Raw genomic sequence first — 17222 nt, 5'->3', positions numbered from 1 at the left:
AGCCACTGGCTACAGAGTACTTGGATGTGACTGAGGATCTGATTTTTAAATGTTGTTTAATCTTGATAATTTAAACGTAAATAGCCATGTGTGGCTGGCAGTGGCTGAATTGGACAGCTCAGCTCTGAGTTATGTAGTTATATACAACAAGAGTTAATTTTAAATTGGGAATACAAATTGGCATTTGATATGTGCAGTTTCCTGGACAGTTTCTTCCCAAACCACTGGATCTTTGGAAGAGCACATAATTTTAAAATTCCTTTGTTTGGTGGTTACTGCCATTCTGGGAATCATCAGGGATTAGGGGAATTCTTTTCCAAAATTCCCAGGGCTTGGATAACTGTAACCAGACTGCCCTGGGTTAATTTCCAACATGATTTCCAAGCAATGTCTAGGAACAGATAGGATGGGCTAGATAAGGTTTCAGGGAAGAAATCCTTTGCCCCAGAAGGCATTGTGGATATACTCTTTGCTTGGAAGACAAGGAAATGGAGCCGGTATGCATAGCAGCAGGTTTTTACACCAGCTCCTCAGCCCTGTCCTAGTGCTGCCCCAGACTGAGAGGACCTGTGGTAAGACCCACACCCCTGCTCCATGGAGCCTGAATTTGCCCAGGAGCCCATTGGGCTGGTGAAGAATCAGGTGAATGAGGAATCAGTGTGAGCTTCACCGATTCTATCAACTATGTTGGGAGACAAGTTGGGAATGGTTGGGAGAGGTGTTTAGGGCATGGTGTGGGGAAGTGTTGGTACAAAAAGAATCATAGCCTCCCACTCCAGGTCTGTCTTAAGGCCACCAGTGGCACCAAGTGGAACAGGCAGCCATGGTGACTAGTGACATGCCAGGACCTTGTTTCCTGTGTACAGGGATGGGCCACAGCAAACAGCACCACGGCTCGGCGTCTTCACCCGGAACATGGCCAAAAAAACAGTGCACAGTTCATCCAGCCAGGTCCTGCTCAAGTTCCACCGCGATGCAGCCACAGGGGGGATCTTCGCCATAGCTTTCTCCGGTCAGTATGGAAGCCTGGCCTGGTGGGAAGGGCCAGGCTTTCAAGTCAAGGCTGAGCTTGACTCCCAGCTCCATCATTTGCAGATCATGTGACCTTGAGTGAGTTGTATAACCTCTTGGAGCCTCAGTGTCTTCAGAGTTATGAGAATTAAATGTATTAGCCTATGTGAGAGCTCTCAGCACAGGGTTCTGTAAATGCAAGTTTTCCTCCTATTCCACACTGCCAGGGCAGAGAGGCACAGAAGCCCAATCCTTGGTGCCAAGTCCACTTATTCACATCAACTCACTGGCTGGGTCATCCCTATACCTGTGCCCCAGCTTATCCCTTAGCACTTTCTAGCAGGTTCTCTTTCTCCAAAGGGATCTAGGGCCTCTGCTGACCTCTCAAGGAGCACTGTGTTTTTGTGCACAAATGAAGGCATTGTGCAAGAGTGTAGTTGCCCAGCTACTCGAGAGGGTGAGGCAGGAGGATTGCTCGCAACCAGGAGGTGGAGGTTGCCGTGATCCAAGATCACACCATTGCGATCCAGCCTGGGCAACAAGAGCAAAACTCCATCTCAAAAAAAAAAAAAGATAAATAAAAGCTTCAAATGAAAGACCAATCCAGCACACCCAGCAGCTTGAGAAATAACGTTCCCAGGAAGACAACAGGGACCATTGCTCACAATGGCTGCTGCTGAGCCAACTGCTGCTTAACATTAATAAAGCAATTGCCCCCACCGCTCACGAGTTAACATGTTCACACACACCAGAATCTGGCTATGCTCTCTCAACACCTCACCCTCTTCCCCTCAGGGGAAGAAGGAGGGTATTCACAAAATGAAATGGAGGAGTCAGCCTTGAATGTCCCCTGCCCTAGCATTCTGTAGCAATAACATGGTGGATACAGTGGGATATCATCAATGTGGTAAGAGTGTGTGTGTGTGTGTGTGTGTGTGTGTGATGGGAAATAGGGAGGGCGTGTCTGTAAAAGACCCAAGATCCTACGGCAGAATCTTCACAATGCTTATGCCTAGATGGTGAGATTTGGGAAATTTTTGTTTTGTTGCTTTTTAGTATCCCATGAACTTCCCGCATTAAACAGAAATTTGTAATTTTATGGCCAGGCACAGTGACTCACACCTGTAATCCCAGCACTTTGGAGGCCAAGGTGGGAGGATCACTTGAGCCCAGGAGTTTGAGACCAGCCTGAGCAATATCTTGAAACCCGATCTCTACAAAAAAAAAAAAAAAAAATTGTAATTAGCCAGTTGTGGTGGCATAAGCCTGTAGTCCCAGCTACTTGGGAGGCAGAGGTGAGAGGATAGCTTAAGCCCAGGAGGTCAAGGCTGCAGTGAACCATGATTGTGCCACTGTACTCCAGTCTGGGTGACAGAGCAAGACCCTGAAAAAAAAAAAAAAAAAACTAGTTTTAAAATGTAATGGAAAACCACGCCAATCAAAACAGTAATCACAAAATATAAAGTACCCAGGCTGTATTTAAGTGGGGATTTGTTTTTATTCATTTTTTTTCCTGGAAAAGTTTAGTATGCCTTAGAAGTTTTGAAGATAAGTATGACACTGAGAATGGAAGGCACCCAATTTTTTTAACTTATTAAGAAAAATTATAATTGGCTACATAAAAACTTAATACTTCTACAAATCAAAAGTGCCATAAATAAAACCAAGCAAATGATAAACTGGGAAAATATAATTAACCGGCTAAGGTCAACCTTGAATATTCAGAGTTCTTCAAATTTATAAGAAAAATAGGGACAAAGAAAGTCTTTCATAGCTAGACCTTCTTTCTGCCTAGAGTTTTATGATGTCTCAAGCTGTAGGGTTTCACGGTGCACTGGATGTGCATGGTACAGTATGCAATGCACAGAGGCACTGTTTTGTCACGCCATATTGCTGGGTGATCATGAAGTGATGTTTTAAGTATTTAAACTTCTAACATATTGGTTTATCACAACTCTTTTAATAGACAGTTAAAAAGAGACATGCAAATAGGCCATTAACATGTGAAAAATGCTTAGCCTAATTAGTTATCAAATGCCAATTAAAATAAAATAAATGCTGCTTTTTTGTTTAGCAAGTTAACAAAGGTTAAAACAGACGACTATCTCTCCCAGTGGGACCTAAGTTCTGTGAGGGCAAGGGATGTATTTGTTTTGGTTGTTCTTGTAACCTCATCACCTGACACAGTGCCTGACTCAGGGTGAGCCCTCCATAGACAATCATTACATGAACTGGGTGAAAGAAGAATGATGGCGCCCAGTGCTGGAGGAACAGTCGCTCTGTTGACAGTATCAGTGGGAACCATTTTCCTGGAGGGCAAAGTGGAAGCATGCAGCGAGTGCGGACATGGCCTTCCCTGGCTTATGTTAAATCAAAGGTAAACCCACTTGGTGACCTCAAGAGTGCCTCTTAGTTTTAACACCCACATTTCATAGAGCTTACGTATCTCTCAGTACGATACATATCAGCAAGTGCGTCTGGAGAAAACATTTACAGTTAGATCCCCCAAAGCATAATACACCATTTTAAATAAATCTATATACAGGGAAAGTCTCAAGTTGCGTTCCAACTACAGTTGGTAACATTTCAGAATCCCATGCGGACTTTTGGAAAGGGCTCCAATTCCATGGCGGGGATGTGTCTCAGAGGCTGCTGGCTCTGAGGTGTCACTCCATGCTGTTCATTGTAAACTGTACTCTACCACCTAGTGCCAGTCCTGAATGCATTCCCACTGAGCCTTTCATAGCTAGACCTTCTTTCTGCCTAGGGTTTTATAATGTCTCAAGCTGCAAGAGTTCATGGTGCACTGGATGTGGATGGTACAGTATGCAATGCACAGAGGCACTGTTTTGTCACACCATGTTGTTGGGTGATCGTGATGTTTTAAGTATTTAACTTCTCTAACATGATGGTTTGTTGCATATATTTAGGTATTTTATTTTGTCTTAATTACTTTTTGGATTTGGGGTTGAAGTACAACACAGTATAATTTTTTCCCACTTAAAATAATGGGATAGAGGCTCCTAGTTAATATATTTACACAGAACATTTGATTTCCAGGAAAGGATTACTGACATTCAGCAGGAGATAGCTCTACTTTCAAAAGGGTCATGTACTTGAATCCTTCCTAGTTAAAAAAGAAAAAGAAAAAAAACATAAAATATGCATATATAAAAAAAGATTTCATTGCAGCTTTATTTTAAATTGCAAAACTTTGGAAACCTAAATGGTCAACAGAGTATCTGTTAAATACATTCTAGTAAATCTATATGATTAAATCCTATGAAGTTATTTCAATCATATTTTCTAAGAAATGTAATTATATGGGAAATTCTTGCAATATAATAGTAAGTGTGCAAGGATCAACACAAGCTATATAACATATAATGCAAGTTGTGTAAAACAAAAATATTTATATATGCAGAGAATGAACACTCCAGGAACGTACTGTAATTGGTTAACAGTCGTTATCTCTGAGAGGGCAATGGATAAGTTTGATTTCTTCCTACTATTCCATAGAATACCTCAAATTTTCTTTAATGATAATGTATTATATTTGTATTTATCAAAGAACACTTTTTTAATATAGCACAGATTGGGGTGATTGGAAATAGTAACGATAACAGCAGCTGCATAGCACTTGACTCTGTGCCAGTAATAAAAGCCAGGTTATGAGGCCACACTGAACTTAGTCTCGGTAAATAGCATCCTGCCTCTGTCATCATCCAGTCTCTGCCCATAGGGATGAATTCCAGTCTAGAAAATTTGTGAAGCCAGAAGTATCTGGGCAAAGATCAGAAAGGTCAGCTTGTTAGCTGACTCCAGTGGGTACTCGCAGAAGCCACATGCAGCATGTAGATGCTCAGTGGTGGGAAGAATACAGGGTTTGGGAGCAGCCAGACGTGGATTCAAATCCTGCCTGTGCCACCTGATTCCTGTGTGACCTTGAGGAACGTACTTCACCTTTCCGAATCTCACTTGCTCACGAGTAGAGTAAGAGCACCTCACAGTGTGGTCAGATGTTGTGAGGGTTAGAATGGCGGCCTATAAAATGCCTAATATCTACGAGGCGCTCAGAAAACACTCCTCTCCCACCCTTCAGTGCCGGGGATGGTGTCACTGACTTCTCAGATCTCCCCTCTTTTGTTATTATTAATTTCAATAAGGATGACAGAAGGTAAGCAAAAAGGACTTCGCTAACCTTGCCCTGTTTACAGATTAGTACTCATGAATATCTGCGCATGAATAAATGAGGGATGAGAAAGTGAGGAATGGAACAAATGAATGACAGCATACCTGGAGAATGATGATCTTACCCTGACTTGCCTGCTTTTATCTTTTCAGCTTATCCACTCACCAAATGCCCTCCTCCCACCATCCTCCCCAACGCCGAAGTCGTCACAGAGAATGAAGAATTCAACATAGGTACCATCTCCCAAGCCAGCAAGGACTGTGAGCCCAGGACTGGGGAAGGAAGGGAAGGTGGCGGGGGGAGCTGTCGGGCCAGTGGACCTTGTCTCCTGCTTCTGTCTGTGGAGAGAGAAACAGTAGGCCCTGTGCCAGAGGGTTCTTTCCACTGAGTTTACACCCAAAATAAAACCAAAGGGGAGGCAGGAAAACAGTTTTCTTCTGTGATTCAAGTCAGCATCTTTTTGAGAAATCAATCCATGCAAGACAGTATAAAATGTCCTGGAATATGAAATATTCCGAGGCTCAGGCAAGGCTGAGTTGTGAGAGGGGAGCAGTTGCCTGGGCCATTTGATGGGAGCCGAGCTAGTTATTTAAGTCCGAACAGAACATGACCCGCCTCTGATTATCTCACCTGGAAGTGGGTTTAAGGTACTAATGACCGGACTTCTTAAGAGAGTCTATATGTTGGTCTTTCTTTGACAGGTGACATCGTACGCTACAGATGCCTCCCTGGCTTTACCTTAGTGGGGAATGAAATTCTGACCTGCAAACTTGGAACCTACCTGCAGTTTGAAGGCCCACCCCCAATATGTGAAGGTAATTGCATGTAGCCGCATCTGTATGGGGCCTAGAAGTTCCTCCTGAACAAAGCCCTTGTTTTGCTCCTCTTTCTATTCCCAGTTCTCAGCTCAGTCACTGCCCCATAACTTGAAAGGTCTCTTGGTAAATGTTGTCTGATGGATGAGTAAGTGCATGAGGAATGACTGAGTGATCACTAGATAGGTTCTCTGCCCTTTTCTGATGTCTGAACCTGTGAATTGGCCACAGTGGCCACATTTATTTCCATCTGCCTTTTTTTCTTTCCCGGGAATTTCTTGGAATTGCATACTGAGTACTGGAAGGACGAAGTCCCTCCCTGGGCCGTCAGGGAAGAGTGGGTTCACACACCATCCCTGCTTTACTGGTGCGCGGATGCACTCAAGGTGCTGTATGCCAAACCAGGCAACTGAGAGACCACAGCAGTCTTTATTCCAGTGTACTATGCCTTGACAGAAATGAATTTGCTTCAGCGAGTCACCCCAACTAAGATCAAAAAATAGTCTGCACTCATCAGGCATCTGACCTAAGGCAAGGTACCTGATTGTCCTGCCCTCGGTCTTCCCTTCTATAAACTGAGGATAATGATAGTACTTATGCCATGGGGGTATTAAATGGGTTAATAACATAAACCAGTTTAGAATGATGCCTGGCATGCAGTAATTGTTCCATGTTTGCTGTTAATATTATTGCCAGTGCGCCTACTGTTTCTAGAACTACTGCTACCTGCAAATATTCAGTAGCCTATGGGGAAACAGGTCAGCCTTTCCACCACTTCTGGGAAAGCAAAAGTAGGAAGAACCTGCAATATGGACTGTCAGTGAGGACAGGAGGGGACCACGAGGCCTAAGAGAACTTAAGTATCACCACATCTCAGTGCCCTGTGCTGGTCATCGGATTAGTGAAATCAGGAGCATGTCAAAGCAAAGCAGGTTTCCTCTTAGAAGACATTTGTTTTCCTTCTCCTCTTAAAATTAAAAAGGAAGCTCTATTGGGAAAAGTCAGTGAATCCCTTTCAAAGCTACTCAGGCAGAATCCTGGATGAGTCCTGTGAAATTCTGGGCCACAGCAAGATTCTTTCTAGGAGCCCAGCCCCAGCGCTGATTACCAACCCCCACTTCTCTGAAGGCAGAGGTGGGATGCGTGGACAGCCCATGGCAAAGTCTTCTACCCAAAATAGCATTACCTGAGATTGTAATCCAGGGATTAATTTTTGGCCTTGCAGTTCCAGAACCTCCCTTTTACTGGTGTCCCAGAATCCAGCATACCCAGGAAGCCTGTCTAAAGGCACATCTACTGCAAAATACTGATTTCTCCGTGTGCAGTGATCGGAATACTTACAACTGTTGTCAATGCACACCTTTGTACTGAAAGAACAATGTACGGAAGAAGTTGATTTAGTCCTCAGAACTTTGCTTTGGTGTCCGCAACCCAAGCAAATGGAGGTAGATGGGCCTGGAATTGCTTTCATGCTGCGAAGCTTGCGCCAGGACAGAGCACCTCCTCAGTGCTGGGGAATGGCCTCTCTGAACCAGCAGCTTCCCTCCCATTCATGGTGATGACAAAATAACCAATCCTGCTACTCCAGCTTCTCCTTTTCTAAGTTCCAAGCTCGATGTCTTCCTTAGAATGACATTTTTTTCTTCAGCTATATTAATAGTACTAATCAGGCCACAGCCAAGTTCTGAGACCTTTCCGTTCAAGACGCAGTTATCATCATTCCCTCTACAATTTATTGAAGCACTATGTTGCATGCTTTACATATATTATTTGATATTTTATATATATATATATATATATATATATTTTTTTTTTTTTTTTTTTTTTTGAGATGGAGTCTCACTCTGTCGCCAGGCTGGAGGGCAGTGGTGCAATCTCAGCTCACTGCAACCTCCGTCTCCCGGGAAGCAATTCTCCTGCCTCAGCCTCCTGAGTAGCTGGGACTACAGGCATGTGCCACCACACCCAGCTAATTTTTGTATTTTTAGTAGAAATGGGGTTTCACCATGTTGGCCAGGATGGTCTCGAGTTCTTGACCTCATGATTCACCCGCTCCGGCCTCCCAAAGTGCTGGGATTATAGGCGTGAGCCTCCACACCCAGCATATAATATTTGATATAATGCTCACAACAGCCCTGTAAGGTCTGTGTTATCTCTGTGTTGGAGATAGAGAAGCCATCACACACAGAGGAGATAACTTGTTCAAGACCACACCAGTAGTAAGTGGCAGAGGTGGGCTATGAATCCAGGTGTATTTGACTCAAAATCCCATGTACTTACCTCTGCCCTGTACAGTACAATCTTTGTTCAAATAAAACCCATTTTATAGATTATCTCCTTTGGATCTGGGGAAGCCTTACTGTTGTCTGTATGTATGTTCCATCCTCCCCTACTCAAAGCCAGGTAGTGGAACCCACAACTTATCTAGGAAGTGATTCCAACCAACTGGCGAAGCCCAAGTCCCAGAAATACTGCAGTATTGACACAGGATCTAAGGCCACCTCATATCATGGAGCAACACAATGATGGATGTGGGATCTTATCTGAACGTGCTCAAATACTGATTTTGTAGTGGTTGTCTTCAGTATTGGGAAAAGCAAATGTGCTGGCCATAGTTCCATCTCCACCCCTATGTACTTGGTGTTTCTCTTTCTTTCTCCAAGTGCACTGTCCGACAAATGAGCTTCTGACAGGCTCCACAGGCGTGATCCTGAGCCAGAGCTACCCTGGAAGCTATCCCCAGTTCCAGACCTGCTCTTGGCTGGTGAGAGTGGAGCCCGACTATAACATCTCCCTCACGGTGGAGTACTTCCTCAGCGAGAAGCAGTACGATGAGTTTGAGATTTTTGACGGTAAGTCGGTCAAATGCCACACAGTTCTCTGCTGCAGAAGACACGGAGTTGCTCCTGAACCTGAGGAGTCTGTGCTGCAGTTTTCCTGTCAGGGCTTGCCAGAAGCTCCACAGGATGTCCCGCCCTACCACAGCAACCCCAAGGCCATGGGACCTGAGGGGTGGCATGGCCCAAGCAGCAGAGCTGCTTGTGCTGCAACTTGAACCTGTTACCGAACCTTTTCTTACTCTAGCTCCCACTCAAAGCCATTCCTGTTAATGTCAACAGGTAAGTGGGTCATAACAGTATTCCCAAGTGAAGAGTGTGCTTCCTCCAAAATCCAGAGATCTACCAAAAATTGTGCTGCCTCTTTGGCTTGAAGAGGGAAAAGGTGCAATAATTTGCTCTTTAATTTGGAGGGCATGTCTCAGCATGCTTCAGACCACAGGACCCTAAACATTTCACAGCAGAACTTTGTAGGATTTATCTCTTACCCTCTGGAGCACATGCATCTTGCAAAGGCGTCTTGCCAAAACACTAATTGTCCCTTCTCACTCATCAGATCTGATTAATATGATGTCCTCAACAGAGTGAACCAATATGTTATATTCTGCAAGATGTCCAGATGGTCCACATCCCTTTATACACTATTATGGCAGAGAGCAGGAGAAGTAACATAGCTCTGGGGGAAACCATGAGTGTATACTATTGTCTACCTCATGTGAACGCAAACTGCTTCTGATCCTCCTTTCTGAAGGGTATGGAAAAGACTACAGGCCAGATCAACAGCTACATTCTATGTAATCAAGGCTGTGTTAATCTGTTCAAATAAAGATATGCGCCTCACACAGCTGCTACAATTGAGGCTCCTATTTTATTAAGTGTGTACTGTGAGACGGACCTGGGCCAGGGCTCCATTTATTCCCAAAACCAACCTTCACACACCCCTCCTCTGACAGAGTAGCTTTGATAGTGCTTTGGACCCCCAGGCATCAGCATCAATTAACATCCTGTATCCAGAAGTCTTTGATACATCTGAACATTCCATTTGCTATAATATTCTGTTTTCTGAATAAACAGTAGCAGGTCTTTTGGGGGAAGAACTGTAGGAACAACTGGTATATACAATTATTGTCATTGTGCAGGGTCTTTTTTCATAGGGACCCAGCCTCTTGGGAAATGAAACCTGGCTCAAGTCTGCAAACTGGGCAAGGGATTGCACCTTTCTGCTGGGGGCAGCTTTTCTCATCCTGCGGTTATCTACTCGTGATCTATTTTGTTCATATAGTCATACTTGTTTTGGCTGCTCTTCTTGGCTTCCTGTTTACTTCGCCCTTAGGAACATCATGTCCCATGAGCCATCTTTGTAGATCCCGTAGGCCAGGCTCTCCCAGCTGCCATTCCAGCCTTGCTTCCCATTTTAGTAATTATGCCAACTTTGCCTCTGACTGTTAAGTAGTTCCACCTGGCCTCTGTATTCTAGGACCTTCTCATCCCCATTACTGCTAGGGAGCCCAGTGTCTCTTCCCATCAGTTTTGACCCACAGAGGATAGCCATTAGTTACTCAGGTTTTCTGCAGTGCTGGTGCTCATCCCCTCCAGGAAGGCTGGAGCTCCTCACCTCCTGATTGCTTTAGTAAATGGAGTGTCCTCCAGGTCTTCCTGAGAACTATGGTCAGCTTTTACACAGCAGACCTAGCCCAGCATGCCACTTCTCTCCACCTTTCCCTTCACGGTTTGCATGGCAGTTCTGGTGGCTCTACTTTGTTTAATATGATCCATTAATTTTTCCAAGCTTCTAAGAGCTGTCTCAGTAGCATAGTAGAGCCATCACTCAGGGCCTTTTCCAGAGTGATAAATCCTGTGTTATGGATGATCCAGCTTTATATTCTGTGCCCCTTCAACCAGCCCTCTCGGGATGCAATCTCAGGCACTTAAGTTAGGACAAAAGAAGAGGGAGGTCTTTCTCAAAGAGCTTTCAAAAGCAGTGTTAGGGAGCTCTGTTACTTATGACCCCGAGACATGACATTTTCCTCTAGCTTTATTACTATGTATTCATTCCATAAATTTTTTTTTCTATATGGCAGGCACGGAGCTTTTTTTTTTTTTTTTTTGAGACCGAGTCTTGCTCTGTCACCCAGGCTGGAGTGCGGTGGTGCGATCTTGGCTCACCACCTCCTGGGTTTAAGCGATTCTCGTGCCTTAGCCTCCCCAGTAGCTGGGACTACAGGCACGCACCACCATGACCAGATAATTTTTGTATCTTCTTTTTTTAGTAGAGATGGGATCTTGCTATCTTTGCCCAAGCTGGTCTCAAACTCCTGGGCTCAAGTGATCCACCTGCCTCAGCTTCCCAAAATGCTGGGATTACAGGCGTGAGCTTAAATACACACAAGAGAAGTAGGGTGGCCAAGTGCAAGAAGTTCCCAGTTTGAAAACCAGCTCTTCCATTAACCAGCTACTTGACCTTGGTCAAGTCTCCAAATGCAAATCAATTTCATCTTACCTGCCATCTCCTAGAGTTAGGCAGGGACTTCCTAGAGCACTGCTTTAGAGCTGGGCTGAGGAGAAAAGAGCACCTTGAGCCATGCCTGTGGATGCAGAGAGAGGAATGCAGGTGCAAATGATTTTGCTGACTCTGAACAAGTCACCCCACCCTCTGAGCCCTGAGGTCTTCCCTGGAGGCTCCCTGTGATGGCTCCCGTGGTCTGTAATCCTGCGTCCTTCTCACCCCAGGTCCATCAGGACAGAGTCCTCTGCTGAAAGCACTCAGTGGGAATTACTCAGCTCCCCTGATTGTCACCAGCTCAAGCAACTCTGTGTACCTGCGCTGGTCATCTGATCACGCCTACAATCGGAAGGGCTTTAAGATCCGCTATTCAGGTGAGTGAAAAAAAACACAAATAAGCCACAGGCCCTCTCCTCATCAAAGCCGCAAGCTCCTCTGGGGAGACCGGGCAGCCATTCCCCTCCTCTAAATCTGCCTCACCTGAAGCTAAGTGGTCTTTGCCATTCCCCTACCTCCTATTTTTCTATTCCATTTCCCTCTTTGAACCTCTTCCCTCTCTTCTCATACTGCCAGCCTTTGTCTTCAGGATAAGTTTAACTATTTTATATGATCTAATAATGCCTAACAGTGATCCTGTCCCTTTAGGAAAGTTAGGAAATGTTAATAAAAGTTTCTTAAAACTAGTAAGCCCTAAGGTATGGATCTCTGACTGGCAGATGTTAAGCAGGCAGCAAAGGATGGGCTATATTTCAAGGCCAGGCACCTTTGTTCTGCTCTGCAAGCCATATCTTATAAACAGAGTCAGATCAAAAGGCCAAAGACTGACCCAGGCAACAATCTATAAGGACCGAAAAAAGTATTCCTGGGAATATAATGAGATGGAGGAAATTGAATTTATCTGATCTCCCGTCATGGGGATTACTGTCTGTGGTTGGAAGAAAACTTCACAAGCTGCTTGATGCCCACTTTGAAGGGAGGTGCGTTCAGTGAACTGCTGACTGGGCTCTGCAAGCTTGGAAGCAGAAATGAATTACTTAAGACCATGGGGGGTTCCATCACACACCAGTTGCCTTTCAGCACTCTTTCCCCTGGCTACCTTTGGCCTACATTCCAGGCAAACAATGGACAAATTTCTAAAGAATATTGGTTGGGGGCTAGGTGCGGTGGCTCACGCCTGTAATCTCAGCACTTTGGGATGCCAAGGCGGGCAGATCACCTGAGGTCAGGAGTTTGAGACCAGCCTGATCAACATGGTGAAACCCCATCTCTACTAAAAATACAAAAATTAGCCAGGCATGGTGGCGTGCACCTGTAATTTCAGCTACTTGGGAGGCTGAGGCAGGAGAATCGCTTGAACCCGGGAGGCAGAGGTTGCAGTGAGCCGAGATCACGCTACTGCATTCCAGCCTGGGCAACAAGAGTGAAACTCTGTCTCAAAAAAAAAAAAGAAAGAATCTTGGTTGGAAGGAATGTCAAATTCAGTGCCTGAAGTCCCACTTTCCACAGTCCATCTCTTCTCATGGGTCTCCTACTTGCAAGACCAGCCCATACTCAGCGGGTGAACAGTCTTAAAGAATCCCTGGGTCTAGCTCTCAGGGAACAGCCAACCAGCGGAAGCTGAGGGCCCCTGGGAGGAGGTGGGTCTTGACTGTCTCAGAGCCCATATCCTCTGCAAAGTCCATCCAACCTCTCCTTTCCCTGGTGCACACAGAGGAGGGGTTTGGGTGGCTGCAATGACTGAGTGCCCCAATGTCAGTGACCAGCCCTCTCACCTACTAGCTGTGGGATCATTAGGCAAGGTACTTAACTACTTCAGGCCTCAGTGTCCGCATGATGGAAAAGAAACTTTAAGGTGCCTCTTGGGGTGACTCAGGCTGAGTTCCTGGCAGCTGCTCACTCAAACAGGAAATACAGCAGTTTGGTAGGATTTCACTGTGCTGGTTGCTAAATTAGGAACTGAACGTTATTAAGGAGTTACCCTTTCCTTGATGTTCTAACATGTTTGGGGATAATGAGTCAGTTGTAACTACAATACATATGCCACGTAGAAAGTGAATTAATTACATGGTGCAACAATTAGTACTTAATAATTCAGATAGAGTAGACGAGTGTAATTTGCACCTGCGTCTGTCACTGTGACTAAGTATATTTTACAACTGAGATTCTTGTTCCTGAGGGAGGTAACCATGTGGATACGGCATACATAGGACACAGGGGGCAAATCAGGAGTAGGGAAACAAATCCGGCTTGCAAGGCAGCTATTTAAAACAACAATTTCACCGGCAGAGGGATATGATCACCAAAAAAGAGGCCGGGGACCTCACCGGGGGCAGCTGTAAGGGCCCCACACCCGCATCCTGCCTTACCCATCTCTGCCTGGAAGACCCCACCAGGGACTTCTAGGGCAAACAAAGAGAATTATCTGCCTGCTCCTTTGGTCATGCCTCTTTCCTGGCCTCACAGAACTCCCCTGAGGATCCCTGGCAGGCTTTATAATGTGAGTCCTTTCAGGCTGGGATTTTTTGTTTTTTTTTTTTTGTTTGCTTGGTTTTTGAGACAGAGTCTCACTCTGTCACCCACGCTGGAGTGCAGTGGCATGAGCTCATCTCCCTGCAGCCTCCACCTCCTGGGTTCAACTGATTTTCCTGCCTTAGCCTCCCGAGTAGCTGGGACTACAGGCACGCACCACCATGCCTGGCCAATTTTTATATTGTTTGTAGAGACAAGGTTTCACCATTTTGGCCAGGTTGGTCTTGAACTCCTGGCCTCAAGTGATCCACCGGCCTCGCCCTCACAAAGTGCTGGGATTACTGGCGTAAGCCACTGCGCCCAGCCCAGTGTTTTCTTCATTGTTATATTGCAAGCACTTAGAACAATATCTGGAAGATAATAGATACTTGATATCTATTTGTTGAATAAATGAATGAAACAAGTTGAAGCCATATGTGGAGGGGAAATGAGCACTGTAGGGAAATGTGTGTCCCACATTGCCACAGGTCCATCTCAGCGCATTGCCCCACACAGCACGAAGAAGGACAATGACCATTTATTGAGCATTGAACAGTGAGTGCCCCATGCTGTGCTGGGGGCTTTATGTACACAATCTACATATACAGTTTAAATTGCCCAAAAATCTGTAAGGTGGGTATTACCAGTCCCAATTTACAGGCGAGGAAATTGGAGCTGAAGTGATTTGCCCCAAGTTACAGAAACTGATCAGATCAGAAACAGGACTGCAGCCCAGGCCTGACTACGGTCAAAGTCCACACCCCTGCAGTTGCAGCTTTCTGGAACCAACCCCATTGGGTTCTACTTTCTAAGTCTGGGAGCTGAAGGGATTTGAGAGCCTGAACTCAGCCATACAACCAGATCTGTCTTTGGACTGCAAAAGGGACCCAGTGCTTCATGAAGCTAGTTTTTTTTATTATTATTATTTTCCATTGTTTTGTTTCGGCTTTACCAACCTGACTGGGTGTTTTTCAGTATCCACCATTCAGACTTTCCTCAGTAGCAGAGGATGTGGCAGTGGCAAAGACAAGGGGATGCGGGGAGATGAAAGGGAAAGGGGCCTGCATGAAAGACCATGTCTGTCTTCCTGCTGGTACCGGTTCCTGAACCTCATCTTGTTGTTTAGCCCCTTACTGCAGCCTGCCCAGGGCTCCACTCCATGGCTTCATCCTAGGCCAGACCAGCACCCAGCCCGGGGGCTCCATCCACTTTGGCTGCAACGCCGGCTACCGCCTGGTGGGACACAGCATGGCCATCTGTACCCGGCACCCCCAGGGCTACCACCTGTGGAGCGAAGCCATCCCTCTGTGTCAAGGTGAGAAGCAGGTGGAAAGGAGGTCACAAGGTAGCTCGAATCCAACTCACATCTTGGGTTTGTCCCAGGACTAGTCACTTCCAAATGTGGGTTTCCTCTTTGATAATGATTTCATTCTTTCCACAAGCATTTACAAGATCTGTAGTGTGTAGCAATCTCAGTGTTTTGAGATCCATGGGGGAGATGGGTATGTGAGCACATCAATGCAAAGTGGCAGAGGAAGGAAGTGTTGTGTCAGGAGCATAATCAGTGTTGTGGGATCCCAGAGGTGAGAACGGATCTGCTTGCTCCTGGCCAGCTGGGGAGGGCTCCCAGCAGAGGGGATGCTTGGGCTCGGGCTCATAGAGCAAGTGGGTTGATCAAACACTTGAAATGTGTCAGTCTCAGTTTGCATGCATTACCTTTTATGATTTATGACAGTTTTTTCCCTTAAAGTAATATACATTCAAACTAAAAATCTGAAGAAGAAAAAAAAAAACGGTAGATAATGTAAAGGAAAAAAAGTGAAAATGAATGGTAAACCTGAGATCACCACTGTTAACATTTCAGCACATTTCCTTTGGTCTTTTATGTATTGATTATAAAAATAGGATCATGTACAAAGCTCTTATAGATTTTGTTTCCCATAATGCTGTGCAACCATTGAAAATCATGGTGAGGAAGTATATTTAGTTATATACTATTTTTTGAGACAGAGTCTCGCTCTGTCCCCCAGGCTGGAGTCCAGTGGCATGATCTCAGCTCACTGCAACCTCTGCCTCCTGGGTTCAAGCAATTCTCCTGTCTCAGCCTCCCGAGTAGCTGGGATTACAGGCACCCACCACTACGCCCGGCTAATTTTTGTACTTTTAGCAGAGACGGGGTTTCACCATATTGGTCAGGCTGGTCTCAAACTCCTGACCTCAGGTGATCCACCCGCCTTGGTGTCCCAGAGTGCTGTCTCAGGGGGGAGCCACTGCGCCTGGTCTCTGTTGTTAATATTATACTTCCTCACCATCATTTTCAATAGTTGCACAGCATTATGAGAAAACTGTCATTCATTTAAGTATCATTCTCTTGTTGGTCATTTGGATTTCTATATTCTTTGTGACTATAAACTTATAATTCCATCTTTATGAATATTACATATTTCCTTAAAGCAAATTCCCAGAAATTAGATTCTCACATCATAACGTATGTGATTGACAGCTGTCGATACTGATTGCCCCCCAGAAAGTTGCCCTCACGTATAGCAGCATGTGAGAGCTGTCTTTTCTCCCACAGTCTCAACGTTATGCACTGCATTTAAAAAAAGAAGAAAACATTGTCAACTACATAGACAAAAACAGGAAATCACATTGCTATTTGATTTTTCCTTTGGTTCCCAGTAGTGGTGAAGTACTTTTTAATGACATCTCTCATCTCTAATCCTCACAACCTTCTTGCCTGTGCCTGTGCTTTCTCAAAGAACAAAAACAATGTGCTATTAATAATCTACTCTACCCCTAAGCAAAGGTCACAGTGAACTGGCTGTCCACAAATGGCAAATGGCATTTGGCTTTGGTCTCTGCGTCTCTAATTGCATTAACAAGGACGAGTCTTTTTTCCGGAGCGCCAGTTGGAACCTACTAAGCCTCTCATATCTGTTACCCTACATCACTACCCAAAATTAAGCCTCCCCCAGGCTTCAGTTGACCCATCCCCATACTACTGTGCATGTCTTCTCCCCACTCCACCCCTTGCCTCCCACTGATGCCCTTCCTCTGAGCCTCCCACTGCGTTCTCTGGAATCCTAGTTCCATGGCCAGCAAGCGTACACCCTCAGTCCCTACCCAGCTGGCTGTCTTCACTTCCTCACTCCATGGAGACCGTGGCTGTCCTCTGAGAGCACGTATGCTGTGGCCCTTTCAAGTGGAGTATTAATCCCCCTCCACCCACCTCCTACTTCCCACAGAATTCTGGGCCAGGAAGGGCCTGGAATTCTTCCACTTCTCTACTGCTGCTTGCAAACCATGACTTCTCCACTCTTCCTTTAGAGACTCTATGCCTCCTAATGCCTTCT

General features: G+C 45.3%; 1 protein-coding gene across 10 annotated transcripts in view; it reads left to right on the top strand.

Moving 5' to 3' along the window:
- The window catches only part of CSMD2 (CUB and Sushi multiple domains 2), a 701208-nt gene that overhangs the window by 564289 nt on the left and 119697 nt on the right, over positions 1-17222 (top strand). For all 10 annotated transcript variants that reach the window (XM_032160157.2, XM_032160162.2, XM_032160160.2 and 7 more), the window contains 6 exons: positions 867-1012; positions 5356-5436; positions 5905-6018; positions 8682-8870; positions 11586-11732; positions 14993-15181. In XM_032160157.2, coding sequence (XP_032016048.1) covers positions 867-1012; positions 5356-5436; positions 5905-6018; positions 8682-8870; positions 11586-11732; positions 14993-15181 — 866 coding nt within the window. The remainder of the gene's footprint in view (positions 1-866; positions 1013-5355; positions 5437-5904; positions 6019-8681; positions 8871-11585; positions 11733-14992; positions 15182-17222) is intronic.

The sequence above is a fragment of the Hylobates moloch genome, unplaced genomic scaffold (genome assembly GCF_009828535.3).
Source record: "Hylobates moloch isolate HMO894 unplaced genomic scaffold, HMol_V3 SCAFFOLD_8, whole genome shotgun sequence".
Taxonomy (NCBI): Eukaryota; Metazoa; Chordata; class Mammalia; order Primates; family Hylobatidae; genus Hylobates; species Hylobates moloch.
Note: the sequence above shows the minus strand (reverse complement) of the source record. Positions and strands in the feature narration are given on the sequence as shown.